We start from the raw sequence: 20,075 nt of genomic DNA on the forward strand, positions 1-20,075 counted from the left end.
AGACAACTCATATAAAAGATTACATGATGTGTGACTGCATCTATATGAAGTTCAAGAACAGGTCAAATTAATTGTTCAAAGAAGTCAGGACAGTGGTCAGCTTAGGGAGGTGGCAGCCTGTGTACAGGGTGGGAACGTGAGAAGAGCTCTCAGGGAGTCCTGGAAGTGGGGAGCTACAGAGAGGCAGACACGTGAAAAAAGCATCCATCCGAACGTACACTTTACAGCGTCTGCTCTCTCTCCTACTGGGAAAAGGAAGAGCACATATATTACTCTTTTAAAAAAGAACAAGTGAGCCCAGCACTGATTCTAATCCCAGTGCTACCAGATTTTCTAGACGGCCTGCAGTTTATCAAAACGTGCTCCTCGGTGGGCTCATTTGTGAAATATAGAGAACTGCACTCACACTCTGCCAACTCTGGGAGTGTGAAAGGAAACAAAGAATAAGCCATGAGGTATCTTAAAGTCCTAGAGACACACACAGACCAGGTAAACTAGGAATTGCATTATAACTGCTTCTTTGAAGACCTATGCAAAATAGGTGACCTACATGTTTGGTCTCCAATCTTGACAGAAATGTTTTTACAAGAAAAGAACGATCTTGCCAAAATGAGTTTCCATTAGCCAAAAACAAGCACAAATTAAGAGTTTACCCAGGACGAAAGAACTTTTTCCAACCCATCACTCACTGAGGCGGTAAGACGAGAGTCGTGGGTTGAGCCTTTGGTCTACGTTTAGCAGACACTCCCATCTGGTTAGCGGAACGTTTCAACGACTGTTGATTCAAAAGGCCAGATGCCAGACCTGCGTGGTACTGCAACTGCAGAGGAAAACCAAACAAAAGGGGAAGAAAAATAACATTTGGTAAAAGCAGGACAAAGGCTATTAAACTATCAATACTTGATACATCTTACCAGCTCAGAACATTTTTAATAATTTCAAATATACCTGCTAACATCTTGCTTCAAGAAATGTATTCACAGGAGATAATCAGACAAGCAGGAAAACAAGCATGAATAAGGATGCTCGTCACGGCGTTACAAAATGATAAAGAACTGAAACCAACCTAAACGCCCAATAATAAGAGGGAAATTGGGTAAATACATAAAGAACTTTACAACATCATTTTGTTGAATTTTTTAAAAAAGGTATTGTAAACAAAGAGGTACTTCAAAACGTTCTCCAGAAGGTTAACGCATGCTCTCCAAAAGGTTAACAGTGTATTTCTAAGGAGAACTGTGGTAATTTTTTACTTTTTTCACTTCTGTTCACATCCACTTTATGTAAATGGTTTTAAAGCTTATGTCATTTTTCAAAAAGAGGATCCAGTGGGTTTCCTTAAAAAAAATTAGTTCTAGGAACTCTTGCTACTGTCATGTCTTGCTTGTAATAAAAAACATAACTCACAGACCACTGTGGTCAAGAGGAGCACAACAGGCTGATCATAAACAGATTCAAACATACAGCTGGGCTGTTGTTCCTAGTGGCTAAGATACAAGTATCGATCACAAAAATAAGCACAGGAATGTATCTCATGACAATGTACACAAATGGATACAGGCTCACTGAAGAGAACTCACTGAAGAAGTTAATGCCACTCCATCCACACGCAGTTGGAACAACACAAGCGAGGACGCGGCAGACGCTAAGCAGGCTCAGAGCCAGCATCGTTCGCTTTGTTCTGACAAACTGCTGAGCTTCGAGGTTACTCAGGACAGATCATTTTACTTCTCTAGACTTTCTCTATTGGAAAAGAGAAATAATACTGCCTAGTTCTAAACCAAACAGGACTTTTAAAAAAAAGTTATAATTGAGTTATAATTCATATAAAATAAGTGCATACATTTTGGTGTCCAGTGTGGTGACGTCTTGATAACATACGCCTGTGACACCGCTGCCTCCATCACTGCAGAAAGTTCCCCTGTGCCCCACGCAGGAGTCTCCCCCTGCCCTCAACTCCGATCATCAGGACCTTTTGATTTACAATACAGCTCACACTCTCGCTCAGTACCAAATGAAGCTTATCTCCAATTGGACACGGGACAGTGACACCCATTTTCCTTTTTAAATCCCATACTTTTGTACTTTAGATGTGAAGAGTTGTCATCCATCTCTATAACAAAATTATCCTTGAAAGGTATCCCAATTTTAAACAGATGTAAATAAAACATTCGAACTTGAAAATACCAAGCTAAGAAACTTGGATTGAGAACATTTATAACATCCAACATGTTTCTTTTTTCCTCCTCAAATTAAGCAAGGACTTTCAAACATTTATTTAGAATTAACTGAATATACAAATAGTAATTCATTCTGCAGCTCTGAACTTCTTTTCAAAATGCTCCTCCATGGATAGATTTCCTTTGCAGAGTCAGCTACATTACAGCTCACGGTAATGAAATTGGTGACCACCATATAAAAGGGGTTGGGCCCTGGATGCAAAGGGTAATAACGTCCTGAAAAATAAATGGCCTCCCGTAAAGCCACTGGGCTGCACACAAACAGAGAGTGAAAGAAAACACAACCAATTGAAATGATCTGCTTCTTGAAAGTGGCTATAAAAATGAAGATATCCAGTGACCCAGGAAAGACCGAAATGTCTGTGTTTGGAGCATCCATATTGCTTTTTAACAGGCTCTTGATTTACTTGGTCGATTTGCTATGGGAGGCTTATGGCTGCACAATACAAGACAGAGACATATCACATTCATAATAAAAATGGAGCTCTTCTCGAGGTGGAAAAAGGGGGGTATAATTTGGCTCTAACAACTCATCGCAGACCAATGAATTTTGCTCAAATTTATTTTTCTCCTACAGATTTCTTAAATGGGAAATCAATGGAAGCAAGGGACAGTACAAGTTTGAAAGACAATGTTTCAAAATGTCAGCTACTTGGGTTTCGATCCTCCCCACCAGAATTTGCAATGAGTGCAATATGCATGGGGCTTTATGGAATTAAAGGGAAAGACAGCTTGGCAGGGGACCCTCCTGGCTCCAGGAACCATCTCTCCTTCTGGCTCTCCTTCTCCTTTGTATCTTATTAGGGTCCATGCAAGCTCAGCCATTCCAGCCCTGCTGACTCTTTTGAGTGGAAGAGTCCTGCTAACTATGCAGAGTGGCAGGGTGATTTTGTCCACCTGGCATCATTTTGATCATTTGCTCAAACAAACAAAAACCCCCAAACAGCAGAAATGCATGCTAGCTGCTGCCTGTCTTTCCCAGGGTTCCGATGAGACTTCTACCATCTTGGATGCTCTCAATGTACGCCACACCCGAGAGCACATGGAGATGGAAGGAGTTTTCTTCTCCCAGAACAAAACCTGCCCTTGAAAGCTGACTCACAGTGATTAAGCGACATTTGTTAATCATATATACGGTTCCCAGTTTCCAGGAACACAGCTCCGACTGTCAAGATCTATAAGGGGCCCATTAAATATTTACCGAAGCATCTTTATAATGGGAGAAAAGGTCAAAGTTAATAAAACTGACAGGCAGCTCCTGTCCAACTGGATTTATACATTATTTAAGCACTAAATACTCTATTCCATGAAACACTGCATAGATCTGCAAAGACTCTTGGAAAATGTTCACTCAGCCAAAGGTTTTAAAACAGCAGAAGGGAGTTCAGAGCTAATCCACAAATTAACATTAAGAACATATCACTCCTCAAAATACTGCCATACGTGTTCAATTACAGGTTCGGTAATATTTTCTATAAAAATATATTTCAATAAACATACTTTGCTCCAAATGTCTGTGGCATGGAAACACCTCTATTTCAAAAGGCAACTTATCAAAGTTATAATGTGATTTTTCTATCCAAGATCATTTCTCCACTAACCAGCAAGAGTAAAATGAAAGTGGGAGAGAAATAGTCCATTCTGTGAACTTCCACGTCTCGCAGCTGGGGGAATGGGAGTGCTGTGTGGCCAGCTGGGGGAAGGGGGTCTTTATTGCCTGTTGCTTGGCAGTCCTAGCTATTTCCATGTTCTCTGAATTTTGAGAGCAAATTTCTCGGTTCCAAGAGAAACCTATCTGTTCATGTCAAACTTCTACTTTCTATAACAAATGTCATATTTTTTGGTCAGTTCTCAACCTAAAACCTTTTCTAATCAATTATACCTACTAATTAGCTCTCTGCCTGCGATATTTTCAACACCTCATAATGATTTGAGGGAAACACCGCTTCGAATTAGGAAAACCTTGATTTACTGAATAAATGCTATTTTAGTAATATTAGACATGCACAAGTGTAGAATGTGATCAGGTCCTGGTGAATTCCAACGTACAGACTAAGAGTCTCTAGAACGTGCTGCTGGACCTGCTCCTAATAAAAGCTGTGTGATCTTACACGGCTCATTTGCATTATGTTTTCTCCAAGGACCCAAGAGCTCTGAAGTTTAATTCCAAGCTCTAGGCTTCTAAATACATCACGAGGGTATTTGGCTTCACCAAAAACTGGTGGAGTAATGTCCCTACAATTTCATACAACAGCAAACCCTTCTCCTCTGGATAGCCTAAGGTCTTTATTTTTAAAGTCTAAATTATTGAGGCTCAAATCCAGTTAGCTTTAATATGCTTCAAATTACAAATGACAAAACAGACTGAGAGGAAACAATATGAAAGGAAATTATTTTAAAAACAGAACTCAAATGCAAAGTTTCTGATTTAAATCTCAGGTTCAGAAAATGAAGTGAGCAATGGTCCCCTTAGTTAGTCCTCCAACTTGTTTTCCATGTTCCACACTATTCTGAATGCTCTACCTGCTCCAAGATAAATAAAGGATGTTTTACAATAGACAGAAGTTTGAGAAGAAAACAGGAAATTCATCCCACTGATCACATTCAATATACCAATTAAGCCACTGGCATTCGATCAGGCTAGAACTTAAAAGCTGATGTGTTTGCTAGAATCCCCCCTGGGGTCCGGGGTATAGCATCTATTCATAAGCAACATGGTCCTCCCCGTGCCATATGGCCTGAATCCCACTTTAAGAAAACTGACATTCAAAAATCTCAAAATTTATAAGCCAGCTCAATCAAGGTTTGATTCTTCCTATCATGAAAATCATTATTTTCTTTTCCATCAAAGGCTTCTTTGGGGAAGGGGAGAGCAAGTTAAAAACAGCAACGACAGAGTTCTCCTTAACCTTAAGGCATTTCAACTCCATTAAAAAAAAATCACTTTACACAGAATTACATATAGGTTCCTAAGAACGCTAGGAAGACACATTGGTACTTCTAGTAACTAAACCCTCTGGATGAAGAATGTGATAGAGCCAAGCTATGATAAATTTTGGCTGCCTGAGTGCAGGGGGCCCACAGGAGGGGAAGAAGAGATCAAGGGCTGGAGGGCCCCATGCCTCCTCCCTGCACAGAGCTCCTGTCTCTGGGACGTGGCATCCAGGTAGGGAGGCCTGGTGTTCTTTCTTGGGCCAGGAGTGAAGCTGGCCACGAGGGAGACATACCGTGAGGACACAGCCTTGTTACTACTGATAACTCTGTATTCTCTACAGCGTGCAGGGTAGTGCGTTAAGTACAGGAGATGCTAATGGATTTGTCAACTGACAAGTGGGCTGGCCGACTGGAGACTCTGCGCTGGCCTGGCCTGTGGCTGGAGCCAACCTAGAGAACAGAACGACTCCATCAGACAGCCCTCTTGAGGCTGGTTTCTAACAAAAGCAGACTCGGCTTTGCAGATGTTCACTGTCATGACAGAGCCACGAAAGAGTCCTGACTCCCTCTTATTCTAAACGCTAAAACGGCAGGTATGTCAGGAAAAGACCTTCATAGGGGCTGCCCTCCAATTGCTTCAGTCCTCCAATTGCTCGCAGAATTCTAACGTCAGAGAGGAGGCTTAGAGAAGCCACCCTCCACCTCCACTCCACCCCACTTTATGGGAGAGGAGACTCTGATCGTAAAGAGGGCACCAGCCAGGCTCTCAAGCATCGTTAAAGGGCAACAGGCATTCAAGGCTCAACTCCCATTCTTTGTCCCGTTGTTTTCCGTGTGCTGCATCTTTTTAACCGCGGGACCCGGCATTTGTTATCACTGCTCAGGCCGTGAAACGCAGCCCTTCTTCTCAGGCCAGGAACCAAGGCTGAGGGAAGGAGCACGGAGAGTCGCCAGCGTTTGCCGGCTCCTGTCTGCTCCCTCCCTCTCATCTTTCAGTGCTGACATGTCACACGCCTTTTTCCTCCTACTGACTCCAGTCATGTCTAAGGTGTGTAGTTTGAGGAAATTCTAAATGCTCTCACTTTACGGTTTTAATACCATTTAGCAACAAAAACTTCAAAGACAAAAGAATCGAGAAACCACAGACACCTCAAGATTGTCAAAAACCTAGTTTCTAGACTCAGCAGTAACACATCTGACCTTCCTAGCAGCCTTGACAGTGTCCTAATGGGGGCAACTGTGCTCGTGGAGTGCTTCGTGGGTTTTTATAAGTCATCTTATTGCCCAGGAGCAGCCACATGCATAATCTGTTTTTACTTAGGATTCTCTTTGAGAATTTCTGTAATACATCATGACAGTAACAGGTAAGGACATTAGCCACGGAGGACCACTTCCCCTGCAGAGCGCTGACCAGAACAGCCAGAGCTGGTGGGCCTAAGGGCACTGAAAATCCTTCCAAGAGGCGAGAGTGCACACCAGGCTCCCGGCGCCGAGCCAGGGACACACAGCACCTGGATCAACTCACTCACAAACACCTGGATCGAGCCACACGCCATGAAGCTGCCATATGCATGTGTGGCACTGGGGGGTGGGGGCGGCTCCTGTGAGAGTCTCACTCTCATACTTAGGAGTCATATTTCTCCTCAACCATTAAGCTTTCAACTAAAAGCAATATTTGTGCAAAACTAGGAACACTTCGTCACCACTTTGAGTTGCAAAGACCTTTGCCCCTCATTATTGAAATGTATTTTGTTCCCAGCTAATGAGAAAGAACCATGTCTTACAATAAAGCCCTGTTTCCTCTTTTGAACATAACTCTAAGGAAAGAAATAAGCAAGGTTGCCTGGTATTATCTGTGCCAAGGAAAACAGCTACAGAAAAATACCATAAATCTAATTGTTTTGCTTGGGTTTTTATCTAAATATTAGACAATGATATTAGCTTCTTTTCTCCTTTTATCCCCTAATGCTTCTTTCAAATAGCCAGTATGAAAAAAAGAAAGAAAGAAAGAAAAACACCCTCAGATTTGAGCTTTCATGGGTAAATGATCTCTTTACTTGGGCAAAACAGCATCAATAAACCATAAGAAGGAAGCCTCCAATGTATTTGCCCATTTGTTCTCTACTGGGAAGCTGGGTTCAGGCCTTTCAGTTCCCATGAAAGCAGGACACCAAACCAAGGGGCCCGCTTCTGCTCAGCTGTGGCATCATTTACATCCCGGAGGCCGTCTGGGCTTCTGCTTCCTGCACGTGAATCCTCAAATGTCCAGACTTTAAAACTGTCAAGGAAGTAAATTGAGAGGACGGACAGCAGCCTTTCTCTTTCTTAAATATCTGTAATGTTTAGGCCTGTTTAAAACTGTTCCTCTGGAATGTTTCAGAACTCACACCTTTATTAATAGACCTTTCTCCACAACTGCTTCTGTTTACACTGCAGCTGTATGCATGTTATCATACACAGAAGATGCCAATCAGTCGGAAGAGTTATCACTCAGATATCCAAACAGATTCACTAAAAGGTAAACTGTGAATGCGGCTAAAAACGGAGAAAACATCCATCACAGGGACTATTTGTAGAAGGAGAGAGAAAGCAGACAAAAGAAAGCCAAAAAGGAAAGACGAGCTACAAACACTAACCGACAAGGGTGCTGCCCATCTCCTGTGAACCACCTCACATTTCACAGCAGGCTCTCGGCCTCTGTACCTGAGGGGTCCCAGAGTGCAATGCCCAAGCTCACCAGGATCTTGGGGGAAGGTCACAGGGCTACTTAGGAAGATGTAGGCAGGAAATACGAACAGGATCAAGGCAAGTCTGACAGTGCACTGATGAGGGCATCCTAACAGCTAACGGGCAGTGACATGAGAACACGCTCTCTGAAGAGGACAGCGTGGCGGCAGTCTCGCTCACCTGCATTCCGACTAGAGGAAGCAGCCCGTGTCAGAAGGGCCATCCGCAATTAGGCTTGGACCACCCTAGAATCACTATCCATTCACACACCACACGTGATCCCACAAACACAAAGTGTGTCCCAGCCCGTTCTCCATTCCTGGCCAAAAGAGAAGCGGCAGGGGAGCAGCACGCATCCCGGAATCAGCTCTGTGTTTCCACCAGAAACGCCCAGTAGGAGCTTGTGATTGATTGCATGCCGAAGGCCTGGGTCAGAAGTCTAAAACAGATGGCTAGAACTACGCCGAAGGTCCCTCAAACACTGAAATTCTATGTTGTTGTATTTCTCTATGAAACTGCAGTCTGAACTTGCTCTGGTGAAATTTAAATATGTTTATCCAACACAAACATTGTACCAGTCACCAAAAGTCTCCACTTCAGGCAGCGAAAGAGGGGAAAGGGCTCTCTGTGACGTCTGAGGCCGGGTGTTAGGTAAAACCTTACTGTTGTTTAGTTGTTCAGCTGTATCCGACTCTTTGCAACCCCTTGGACTGTAGCATGCCAGGCTTCCCTGTCCTTCACCATCTCCCAAAGTTTGCTCAAACTCAGGTCCATTGAACCAGTGATGCCATCCAACCATCTCATCCTCTGTCGCCCCCTTCTCCTACCATCAATCCTTCCCAGCATCAGGGTCTTTCCCAATGAGTTAGCTCTTTGCTCTAAATTAAACCTAGTGTGCAATGCTGGAGGCCCAGCAAGCAGCACATGCCTGCTGACAAACACTACTTTGTTATTCTCCCCAAACATTCATAGGTGAGGTCTGTGGGAAGAACTGAATATTTCCATATAATAGGTATGTCCCTGGCTATTTCTTTTTCCCTCTTCCTCCCTGAAAAGAAAATGGGGGGGGGGGGTTCCAACTGAGAAATGAGTAACGTGAAAATCCCTGGACACTTCCATGTCTTGATTCGAGCCACTGACTTCTGAGCATTAATCTTTTGCCGAGTTATCACTGAAAAGACTTCAGTCAAGAAACTAGTAAACATAATTTTTTAAAAAAATGATCAATCTGATCAATTTTAAATTCCAATTAGATTATTATAAACTTCTTATATAGGTAGAAAAAATGATTCCTATGTGCTCAAAGTCAGCTTAGATGTAGTTGGACAGTTTAACTCTTAATTTATCTCATGTCATGAAATGCTCATTTCTGCTTTAAGCATCATTTCAATGACTATCAAAAGCAGCCCCCATCAGCTTCTTCTGCTTCTATCAACCAGTCATCAGCTGGGAGGCAACTGGCTCCAAATCAGGGGTCTGACCAGCCTCACCCCACCCCTCCCTTACCCGGGAAATGAAGCCAGGAGGCAGGGAAGAAGGAAAGGAAGCACAGATGTGACTCAGAAGGAGGAAGAACAGGAAGTGGGCTCACGATCACTGACTAAAAGATTATAACTGTGATGTCAGACAAGCTGAGAATAACAGGAGTGGAAGGAAAGAAACAGTGAGCTGCTCAGGTCAAAGGCCTGTGAGAGCAGGAATCAGGAAACAGAAGAAAACATTCAGGAAGATGCATTTTTTTTTACTGATCATTTTTAACAAATGCCTTTTCCTTTCAGGAATAGGAGCAACAAGGTCAGGTGGCTTAAGGGGCAATAAGTCTAAGGAGGCAAGTACTTTCCTTTGTACTCTGGCAGAAAGGTTGAAACTCCAAAGGCAGTGTGGCCACCGCGTAGGGGGACGAGCTTTGTAATCAGATGGCCCTGAGTTCAAACCTCAGCTTCAGCACAAGAGATCCCGGGCATCTCTGGGTGTTTTCTCTCCCCTCTGAGCCTGTTTCTTCCTCAGTCCAATAATGAGGGGTGGGGGGATCCTTTTTCTCTCACAAGGACAAAGCTGTTCCTTTGTTGACTGAGCATACTCCCTAAAGCAGACTTAACAGTGTTTTTTCGTTATGGCACAACAACCCCATGGAGAGAGGTATGGCAGCCTCCTTTTGCAGATGAAGAAATGGAAGGTTCAGTGGTAGAAATGAAGTGCTATGATGCATGCAGAAGACTGCAGCACAGGGCCCAGCATCCCGGAACAGACAGAGTTGGTCTTGTGACTATCAGAAGTGACTATGCCCTCAAATTCACTTCTTCCAACAATAGCAGGAAGGAGAATGTTCACAACTGAGTAAAAGTACTGCCTTTTAATGAGGGCTCCCTCATAGCTCAGCTGGTAAAGAATCCGCCTGCAGTGCAGGAGACCCCGGTTCAATTTCTGGGTTGGGAAGATCTGCTGGAGAAGGGATAGGCTACCCACTCCAGTGTTCTTGGGCTTCCTTTGTGGCTCAGCTGGTAAAGAACCTGCCCACAATGCAGGAGACCTGCGTTCAATCCCTGGGTTGGGAAGATCCCCTGGAGAAGGGAAAGGCTACCCACTCCAGTATTCTGGCCTGGAGAATTCCATGGACTGTATAGTCCATGGGGTCGCAAAGAGTTGGACACGACTGAGCGACTTTCACTTCACTTCTTTTAATCAAACAGCATCACTCTAAACATGTCAGAACTGGCAAGTGTAATGGAAAAAGGAAAAAATGCCCCCCCTTCAGGCTGTTCTGAACCAGCAGGTATACTGAGGAGGCGCCCCAGCCTGGTTCTTCTTGTACAAACAAGGAAAGGAATCCATTACACTGCGATGCCTTGTCGTCGACTCTGCATAAAACTCTCCACAGAACCCAGGACAGCTGTACAGGGCCTGGGGAAACACGGGAAGCACTCCACACAGAGGCAGTGAGAGGATCCATGCAGAAGCTCCTTCCAGGAGACTGTGGAGACTGGTTTTAAAGCGATGAACAATCAAAATGGCCAGAAACTAGGCTCAACCTTGATGCACTAAACGAGAAAGCTATAGAGTACTTCTCAGGCAGCTGACAAAGAACTCAGCACAGGAAGATCAAAGTCTCTCTCCAGACTCCCTGAGCACAGCTGTCCCTAGGTATCTGCGGGTGATTAGATCTAGGACCTGAGGTGGGTACCAAGCTCCGCAGACGCTTAAGTCCCTTACGTAAACGGTGCAGCATTTGCATATAACCTACACACATCCTCCTGGATACTTTAAACCATCTCTAGGTTACTTGTATAATAACACCTAATACAATGTACATGTTATGTAAGTAGTTATAAGAACAAGGCAGATTCTATGTGAATAGTTGCCAGTGACAGCAAATTCAAGTTTTACTTTTTGGGACTTTCTGGAATTTTTCTTCCCAAATATTTTCTCTCTGCAGTTGGTTGAATCTGAGGAGGCAGAACCCATGGATACAGAGGGTGGACTGAACTGTACTTGTTTCCTTCTTTATTGGACGACTGAAGGTTTTCTGTTGGTTTAAGTTCTGACTGAGGAAATATGAGAAAAGGTAAAAGGCGGAGTCAATGCAGGATTTTCTTATGATAAATGTGGCACAAAGATATTTTCTTTTGGAGGGAAAAAGAAAGGCAAAAGTCACACATACGATAGGTATGTTTTTGGTTTAAAATGAATGCCACATCAGTTTATTTCTACTGATCAACAGGCCTGAGGCACAGTTTCTTAATCCATTAAGAGTGTAGGTACATAGTCAACTACCTGAATATAAACCGTCAAGCCTCCGCTTAACCAACTGTGACCTCAGGTGAATTATTCAACTTCCCGGAGTCTCCGTTTTCTCTTCTCTTCTATCACAGATAATACTGCTACTAGACACCACACGATTACCCTAGAAGCAACCTGGAGTTTCAAGAAGCAAAAGCACAGTCAGGTGCTTGGAGTCAGTGAAAACTAAGCATGTGAAAGCACTGAGCAAAGTGGCTGGCACAAAATTCAGACGCAAGGAATGTCTGCTGCGGTGGTCACTCGGCTGAGCTTGCTGAGCCACAAACATGAGTGTGAGGGGTGACGGAGCCAGGCCTGCCTCTGAGGAAAAGCCTCAGAGATGAGCTGATGAAAAACAGGCCTGTTTCTGGGTGGATCTGGGCTGGGGAGTGTACAGGGATGGCAGGACCACAGAGGGCTGAGCCTCTGATACAAAACGGGTTACTCGGATGGACTAGTTGGTTATTTAATTCTATGATGCTTTGCAGCCCTACTGAAACTCCGAATTGTGCTATGAAGAACAAGTCCAATAACCAAAATGGGGATCAGCAGCAGGCAGCCAGGAATGTCCGAGAAGAAACACTAACAACACATCTGCCATCAGCTACATCCAACCAGATGTTCGGAAGCGGCTTCCACCGGGACCAGAGACGGGAAAATAACAGGCAACTGGTGCCACACCTAGTGTCTCCTTCCGTTATAGGATACTCGGATAAATACGGTGCCTTTTCCCTTAAGCACTTGGCAGGTAGAAGCTGAGAAGAGCTGAAGCTCGTGCAAGCCAGTCCAGAAGTCTTTCTGCAGCACCTTTTACAGGGCTGATCACTCTACCCTAGAGTATGGTTTTTTGTGTATCTGTCTTTGCCACACTGTCTCACATCGTTGAACAAGCCTCACAGGCTTGGCAGAGGGGTCTGCACGGATGTTCAATAAATCCTTGCTGAGAATGGGATGACTTGATGGATGCCGAGTATAGTGCTAGACATGGATGGATGTAAAACGAAATATTCTCTGCTTTTAGAGGGGCAAGACTTGCCTAGAATACAAGATCCACGAGAGCAGCTAAGAGCTCCACAGAGCTCCCTAGTCTTCACTGCTAGGTCCCCCGTGTCTAGAACAGTGCTCAGCACCACAATAACAACAGGAGCCAAAGTACACAACGGGCTTCCCGGGTGGCGCTAGTGGTAAAGAACCTGCCTGCTAGTGCAGCAGACGCAAGAGATGTGGTTTTGAACCCTGGGTGAGGAAGATCCCCTGGAGGAGGAAATGGCAACCCACGCCAGTATCCTTTCCTGGAGAATCCCACGGACAGAGGAGCCTAGTGGGCTACAGTCCACACGGGCCACAAAGAGTCAGACAAGACTGAACGACTGAGCACACACACTGTATACATAGGGCGCGCTGTAACTAGGTTTTACTCTAATTCACTTAATTAATCTATACAACCACCTTATGAGGCGGGTACTATTAGCTCTATTTTACAGATGAGGAAAATGGAGCCACAGATGGTAAGTGGCTTGCTCAAGGTCATGGAGCCGTTAAGGCCTGGAATCTGGACAGCTTGGCCCCAGAGTTCCTGCTCTGCAACCACAACACTCGATGGCTTCTCCAGAACTTGGCATGTTCTCCGGAAGGATTTTCATTTTTATTTCCTTTTTGCTTTGCTTTTTTTAAACAAACCCTTGTATCAAAGTGTTTTTTAAAGTAAATGAATAGATGAATACATAAGCAGCCGGGGACAGCTCCAGGAGACCTGAACTAAACGCGAGTATGGAGGGAATCTGGACTCTGAATCACCTTCATGCAGAAGGCCCTGCAGAGTGGGAGGACGGTGGGGCTCCATGGCCTCCCCTCCTCCCCAGCTTAGCCTTTCCCACTCAGTTAATATGGGTCTGCTGTGAGGCTCCCAGGGAAGCGGAGAGAGCCAATGAATCCACAGACAGGCCCTCAGCAGACAGGAACGCGTCTCACCCAGGCCCCTGCCCGCTGCAAACGTGCACACACCCCCCTTCACCCAGTGAGTGCCTTCTCACACCAGAGAAATGAAGGGTGGACGAGGAGCTGGCATTACAGAGCCACGATATATATATGGCAATATAAAAGTGTATAAAAAGTTCTGAAAGTCAAAAGCTTTCTCATCAATATAGGCGCCAAATTTTCTATGGCAGCAAAAACTGACACGAACTGATTGAGTCTGTTTACATCTTAATTTATCTCACTTAGTGTGAACAGTCAAACGTCTTGCTACACAACATTTGGTTACAGGGTACTGTCCCAGACCCTGCCGGAGAACTTCGTGGTATATGAACCACACTACCTTTCAAAAACCCAGAACATTCCAAATCCAGAACACAGACGCGGAAGCTCTGGAGGAGGAGCTGTGGACCTAGGGCATGCAGTGGCAAGAGGGCTGGGCAGCACTTCCGACTTCGCATCACTCAAGTCTCAACCTGAACTTCGCCTTCTTGGAGGTCATCTCATCACACCACAGGCTCTCACGTTAATCACGGCAGTAAATCCAAAGAGGTATTTGACACACACTGCTTCTTTCTGGGTTTAGTGTATCTGTTCCCCACTCTACCCCTCGCCCGCCAACAACACACACTAACTGGATATGAAAGCGCCCCTGAAACCCAGACCCCGGCTCTCCCCATCACTGCTGTGGCCCCAACACCCAGAACAGTGCCTGGCACACAGCTATAGCTCAGTAAGTACTGGACGAATGAATGAAGAAATAAGAAAACACTCAGAAGAGGCACGGAGGCATCGCAGGGAACTGTGCCCAGCCAGACCCACACACCCGGCCTACACAAATTAAAAATCCATACCCTCCCAAGCAGTATGGATTTTTTACACCCTCTGTGGACTTTATTTGGTAGACGATTGGGGAGGGGTGCCCCTGAGGACATCAGGCCTGGGAGTGGTACAAACAAAGGGCACTAGAGTCCTCCGGTCATTTTTCAACACAGCCCGAGCCATCTGCACCAGAACCACCTACAGTGCGTGCGTGCTCAAGTTGCTCCAGTCATGCCCGACTCTGTCCCCATGGACTGTAGCCCACCAGGCTCCTCTGTTCATGGAATTCTCCAGGCAAGAATATTAGAGGGGAATCTTTCCAACTCAGGGATCAAACCCACATCTCTTATGTCTCCTGCATGGGCAGGTGGGTTCTTTGCCACTCGTGCCACCTGGGAAGCTCGAGTCACCTACAGAATGCCCCCCAAAAATGCAAGTTCCACAGCCCCACCTTAAATCTGCTGGATTGGAATTTCTACCAGGGAGCCCAGGAATGAACACTGTAAGAAGCCACCCAGGCAGCTCAGACACACTGGAATTTGAATCCACCTATAGGACAATCTAGAGTTTGTATCTTTAGAGTAGCTAATTGTGACTGGTCTGAGGTTTCCCTGTGTAGCAGATTCACAGCGAGTTCCAAGTAGAGACTGACTTCTCCAATCAGTGAGTCGACAAATATATTTTAGATTGTCCTGTGAAGTGAAGTGGCCAGTCGTGTCTGACTCTTTGTGACCCCATGGACTGTAGCCCACCAGGCTCCTCTGTCTATGGGGTTCTCCAGTATTCTTGCCTGGAAAATCCCATAGACAGAGGAGCCTGGTAGGCTACAGTCCATGGGGTCACAAAGAGTCAGACACCACTGAGCCACTTCACTTCACAGGACAATCTAAAAAATATTTGTCGACTCACTGATTGGAGAAGTCAGTCTCTACTTGGAACTCGCTGTGATCTGCTACACAGGGAAACCTCAGACCAGTCCCAATTAGCTACTCTAAAGATACAACTCTTGTTGGCCCACTGCACAGATTCAGGGTTTGAAACATGAATGCAAAATGTTTCCACTGTCAAGAAGATTCCGACATCTATTTTAAAAAATCTGTTTCCAGCATATATTGTTGAAGAGTGTCCTAGCAGGACACACAGCAGAGACTTGAAAGAGCTTCTGAATTCTGAGACTCTACCCCAAGCTCTGAACTGCACTTGATTAAGCAGACACAAAACCTGCACTGCAAGAGTCTTCAAATAGTTAAATTTTCAATCTTTATAAAAAAGAAAATCCATCAGATGTGATTGATAAGTGTACTTTTTAAAACTACGAGTAAAAAAGTGAAGATTGGCAACATTTTTTGCCATATAATTTGCTTTCTTTGCCTTTTTCCACAGCACTGCACATAAATCAAAGAAATGCTAAAGAGGCCCATATATCACCAACTGGCATTTCAAAACTATTTACCAAGTCTTTAACAGGCACAGGTCAGAGTAAGGAAAACCATGACCAAGGAGGCTGAAATTAAAGGGAGAAAGTTAACTCAACCACTGACAGAGAGTTAATTAAGTTTACAAGTAACTTTCCAATGAGCAAATTTTGATATTTAATAAGAACAGCCTCCGTGAGGCAGGGTTACAAAATATGCAGGCAGGGTGAGAAGGAAGACAAGCCAACAGAACTTTCCAAACAAGAGGAAATGTATATTTGAACAAGCTGCCTTTCTATGATTAAGCACAGAGATCTGGGAACAAGGCAGGGGAAATGATGTTTTAATAAGGTGTGAGACAGGCCTGTGAGCTGCATTTTGCATTACCCTTGCAAAAAAAACGGGGGGGAGAGGTATCCAAAAGTTGTAGATCAAAGTACATAGGCTCCTATGTGCCAGCTGTTGCTAAAGGTGGCACATAGGTCAAGAAAAGTGGGTTTACATGGGCTCCAGTTCCCAGACAGAAAACTCAAAAGATCCCTCAAAGGCAGCATGCTAAAACTGGTGGCTTACGTCCTCATTTGCAAGGACAGAAAGAGATGTAAAAGGCTCTACCTGTCTGCCTTCATCAGCTCTGCTTACCATAACAAAATGCCACAGACTGGGAGGCTTAATCAACAGACACTTATTTCTCATACTTCTAGAGGTTGAGGGGCTTCCCAGGTGGCTCAGTGGTAAGGAGTCTGCCTGCCAATGCAAGAGACATGGGTTCGATTCCTGGGTTGGGAAGAGCCCTTGGAGTAGGAAATGACAACACACTCCAGTATTAGAGGAGCCTGGTGGGTTATAGTTCCTGGGGTCGCAAAGAAGTCAGACACGACTGAACACACACATACCCTGGTGGGCTACAGTTCCTGGGGTCGCAAAGAGTCAGACACGATTGCACGCACACGCACACACACACGAGGCTGAGAAGGCCAAGATCCAGGCGCCAGCAAACTTGGCTCCCAGTGAAGGCTTTCTTTCCAGCCTGCACTTGGCCACCACCTCCCCATGGGTTCATGGGACCTGTTCTCTGTGTACTCACAGCACTCAGGTCCCTCTGCCTCTTTTAGTAAAGATATCTATCTCATTATGGAGGCCCGACTCTCATGACCTCATCTAACTTAATCATCTTAAAAGGCCCTGCCTCCTAATACAATCGTTTTGAGGTTAACATTAGGGCTTCAATGTAAGACATCCAGCGGGGATACAAACATTCAGCCCATAATGTGGTCCGTCTGTTCAAGACGGCACAGGCCTGGTGAGGGCCTGACCCGGCACTCCACCGGCATTCCAAGAAGGGCCCTGTGCACTGGCTCCAGAGCCACGCTTCCTCCTGGGGACAGCATCCCTCAGCCCCTCACTAGAGCACTGCTGGCCCTCCCCCGTCCCAGCACAAGGAGAGTGGCTCTAATTTTAATGGAGTCACAGTCTCTTTGAAAAGTTCAGCTTTTAACATGGTAGTCATCCCCCATGTACTCCTGCCCTCAACTGTACACTCTGGAAAAGCTAACTGCTGAGAGCCAAAATAATGAGAGAGCTCTGCTGAGAAAGAGGTTTTAAAACCAGCTTGTAGGTAAAAGAGGGGGAAAAGGTCAGTCTCTTCTTCCCAAGAACTCAGTGTTTTATCATCTCTCTTTGCAGCTACATAATGAAATGCTAGCATCAGACAGATCCTCTCAGAAAGCAGATGAGTGGCGCAGAGACATGCTACTCTACTTCAGGTCAGCCATGCGCAAGCGTCTGCGCAAATTTCTTAGAAGCACGCAGTGAAAAAAGAGACCCCTCATGGAAAACAGAAGTCCACTGCATCAAAATGTGCTTTTAAAATACTAAGTTAAGATGCTGGAAGCCCATGTGTCAGAAACCAAAATGTTTCCTACAGGAGCCAGGTCTTCCTGTTGCACACGGTAAGCATGAACAGTCACATTCCCTACACTCTCATCCCAAACCACAGAAATGACAGCAGAGTGTGAACTCACAAGGATAAAGAGACTAGGAGAGGAGACCAACAGGGAAGATGTCAACTAAATTTCAGAAGATACAAGGCACCGACCAGAACTACCTCAGCCAAGAGCAGTGTGTTGCAACTTCCACTGGCTGCCTGGCAGCGGGGAGAACGAGGGAAGCAGGGTTAGGGAGGCTAGGCGGGTAGAAGTCAAGAAAGAGCAAAGGGAACTGGAGGGCGATATTTGCAAAGACTAAGGAAGTGGAGGCACCCAGGATGGCAGAAGGCCGGATGTGGGGTAGGAACATAAACAAGGTGGATGGTTAAGTCTTCTGTCAACACAGATCCCTACTCCCATCAGAATTCAGGAGAGGCTGCCCCAGGGAGGCTCAGGGACAACTGAAAACGGGGGAACAGCCCTGCCCTTTGGAAAGCGAGACAGCCCCCCTCCCTCTGTCTGCACAGAAAGGAACAGCAATCGTGGTATACCATACGGCTCGGCTGTGAACACTCCATAGCCGTGAAACAGTGTAAAACTTGAATATTAACTAAAGCAAACTGATGGGGAGAAGGTGGGATATGCGGGTTAAATCTTCATCCTCCATACTGAAGTCAACAGATGACATCTAAGACAGCAGTCCAGACAAGCTGTTTAGAAAAATGCAGGCAGGGATCCAAAGAAACACCTAAAAGAGTTTAAAGGAGTTCCCTCCAGGGACTGGCTTGTGGAACAGGCAGACAAAGGACAAATGCTTGTGCTATAAATCTGGTAGGCTTACTTATTCACCTTCTTGTATTCCTTTGATGAAAATAAAAACTATAAGAAACTATAGAAAAAAACAAAACAAAACCAGAGCCTCAGTTAAGCAGGTCCTAAAAACCTTAAGCCCCTGCTCACTACAAAATGTGTTTCATCAACTGGGCACTATTAGTTTACTATAGTAACAATTTTATTTCAAGTTTTATGGCGACAGTTAAAGGTTTTTATAATAGCAGATGCTGTCCCTCCCACACATCAATTAATTTGCAAATTCACTCAGGTTGCAGAACTAATGAGGTGCAGAAAGCTTCTTTCCACTGGTGAACGGTGCCGTCAGAAGGTGGCTGTGGTGGGCGAGCTGATAACTGGGCTGTCAGCAGCAAGCCGGGGCCGACTGGACTCCCGAGGCTGCTCTGCCTTGGCCCACGAGCCCCAAGGACCCGCCCGGCCTCCAGTCAAGAGAAGGAACGTAAGGGCACATGGAAAAGGGAAAAGCAGTGGAAAAATTCTAGAGACATGCAAGGGAGTGAGAGACAGTCTCCACCTCATGAAATAGCATCACGGCTTTTCTGCTCCTTTTTATAGGTTCTCATTCCGTGTTTACCAAGAAAGTAAACTTTTTGAAAAGAAAGGATGTGGCACTCTGAGTTCAACTCTGGACTGTGATTTGGCAAAACTGCCTCTCAAGCCCACACGTTTTATTTTTCTTCTTCTTCTTCTTTCTGAAAGAGCTGAACCGAAGTAACCAACGTTGCTTCAGAACATGGGGTTGAAAATAGTTATACCGCTTCTGGCTCTGCCAAAGAACTGTCTCTTTTCTCACTTTCACTTAAAACCCTTCTTTTTTTTTAATGACCCAAATGATAAGATGAACAAGAAGACACCTCTTCATTTCCACCTATGCAAATAGCATTTTGTACAGAACAAGTCATCCACTGCAGCTCTTAATACCGCAAGAAGCTAAGACAGCCTGTCAGGCAGGGATAGTCGGCAGGAATGGTGAACACCCCCATCAAAGGTTCCTTTTCCTGGTTCCACTTGCTCCAGGACAGGCCTCCTACCCACCCAACCTCCCTCCCGGCATCACGTCCCTGCTCCCAAAGCCTGTCCTTAAGCCCCTCTCCTTATGGGCAGCGCTTGGGACTGCAGCCCACACTGAGCCGTCTTTCTAGTCTGTGATAAACTGTCTGAGTGTGAATAAGCATTTCAGAAGCCTTCCTGCTTTGAGAATTCACCTTTCCAACAAATTAAACAGGTGTCTACAGCAGCCTGACAGGTAGCAAACACACATTTTCTCCTTCACAATGGGTCCCGGGCAGAAGTAAACCATCACTCAAGTATTTTTCATTCCCCACCAGCTGAAAGCAGTCTTACGCATGGTGTCTGGCCCTCTGAACATATCACTCTACTAAGAATGCCTGTCAGAGCTCCTGGAT

At 45.2% G+C, this 20,075-nt stretch overlaps 1 protein-coding gene across 2 annotated transcripts in view; it reads right to left on the minus strand.

The window, feature by feature from the left end:
• The window catches only part of MED27 (mediator complex subunit 27), a 219,647-nt gene that overhangs the window by 149,506 nt on the left and 50,066 nt on the right, over nucleotides 1-20,075 (minus strand). For both annotated transcript variants that reach the window (XM_040225447.1, XM_040225445.1), the window contains exon 3: nucleotides 690-820. In XM_040225447.1, the coding sequence (XP_040081381.1) occupies nucleotides 690-820 (131 nt within the window). The remainder of the gene's footprint in view (nucleotides 1-689; nucleotides 821-20,075) is intronic.

This window comes from Oryx dammah, unplaced genomic scaffold (genome assembly GCF_014754425.2).
Source record: "Oryx dammah isolate SB20612 unplaced genomic scaffold, SCBI_Odam_1.1 HiC_scaffold_25, whole genome shotgun sequence".
In the NCBI taxonomy this organism is placed as follows: domain Eukaryota; kingdom Metazoa; phylum Chordata; class Mammalia; order Artiodactyla; family Bovidae; genus Oryx; species Oryx dammah.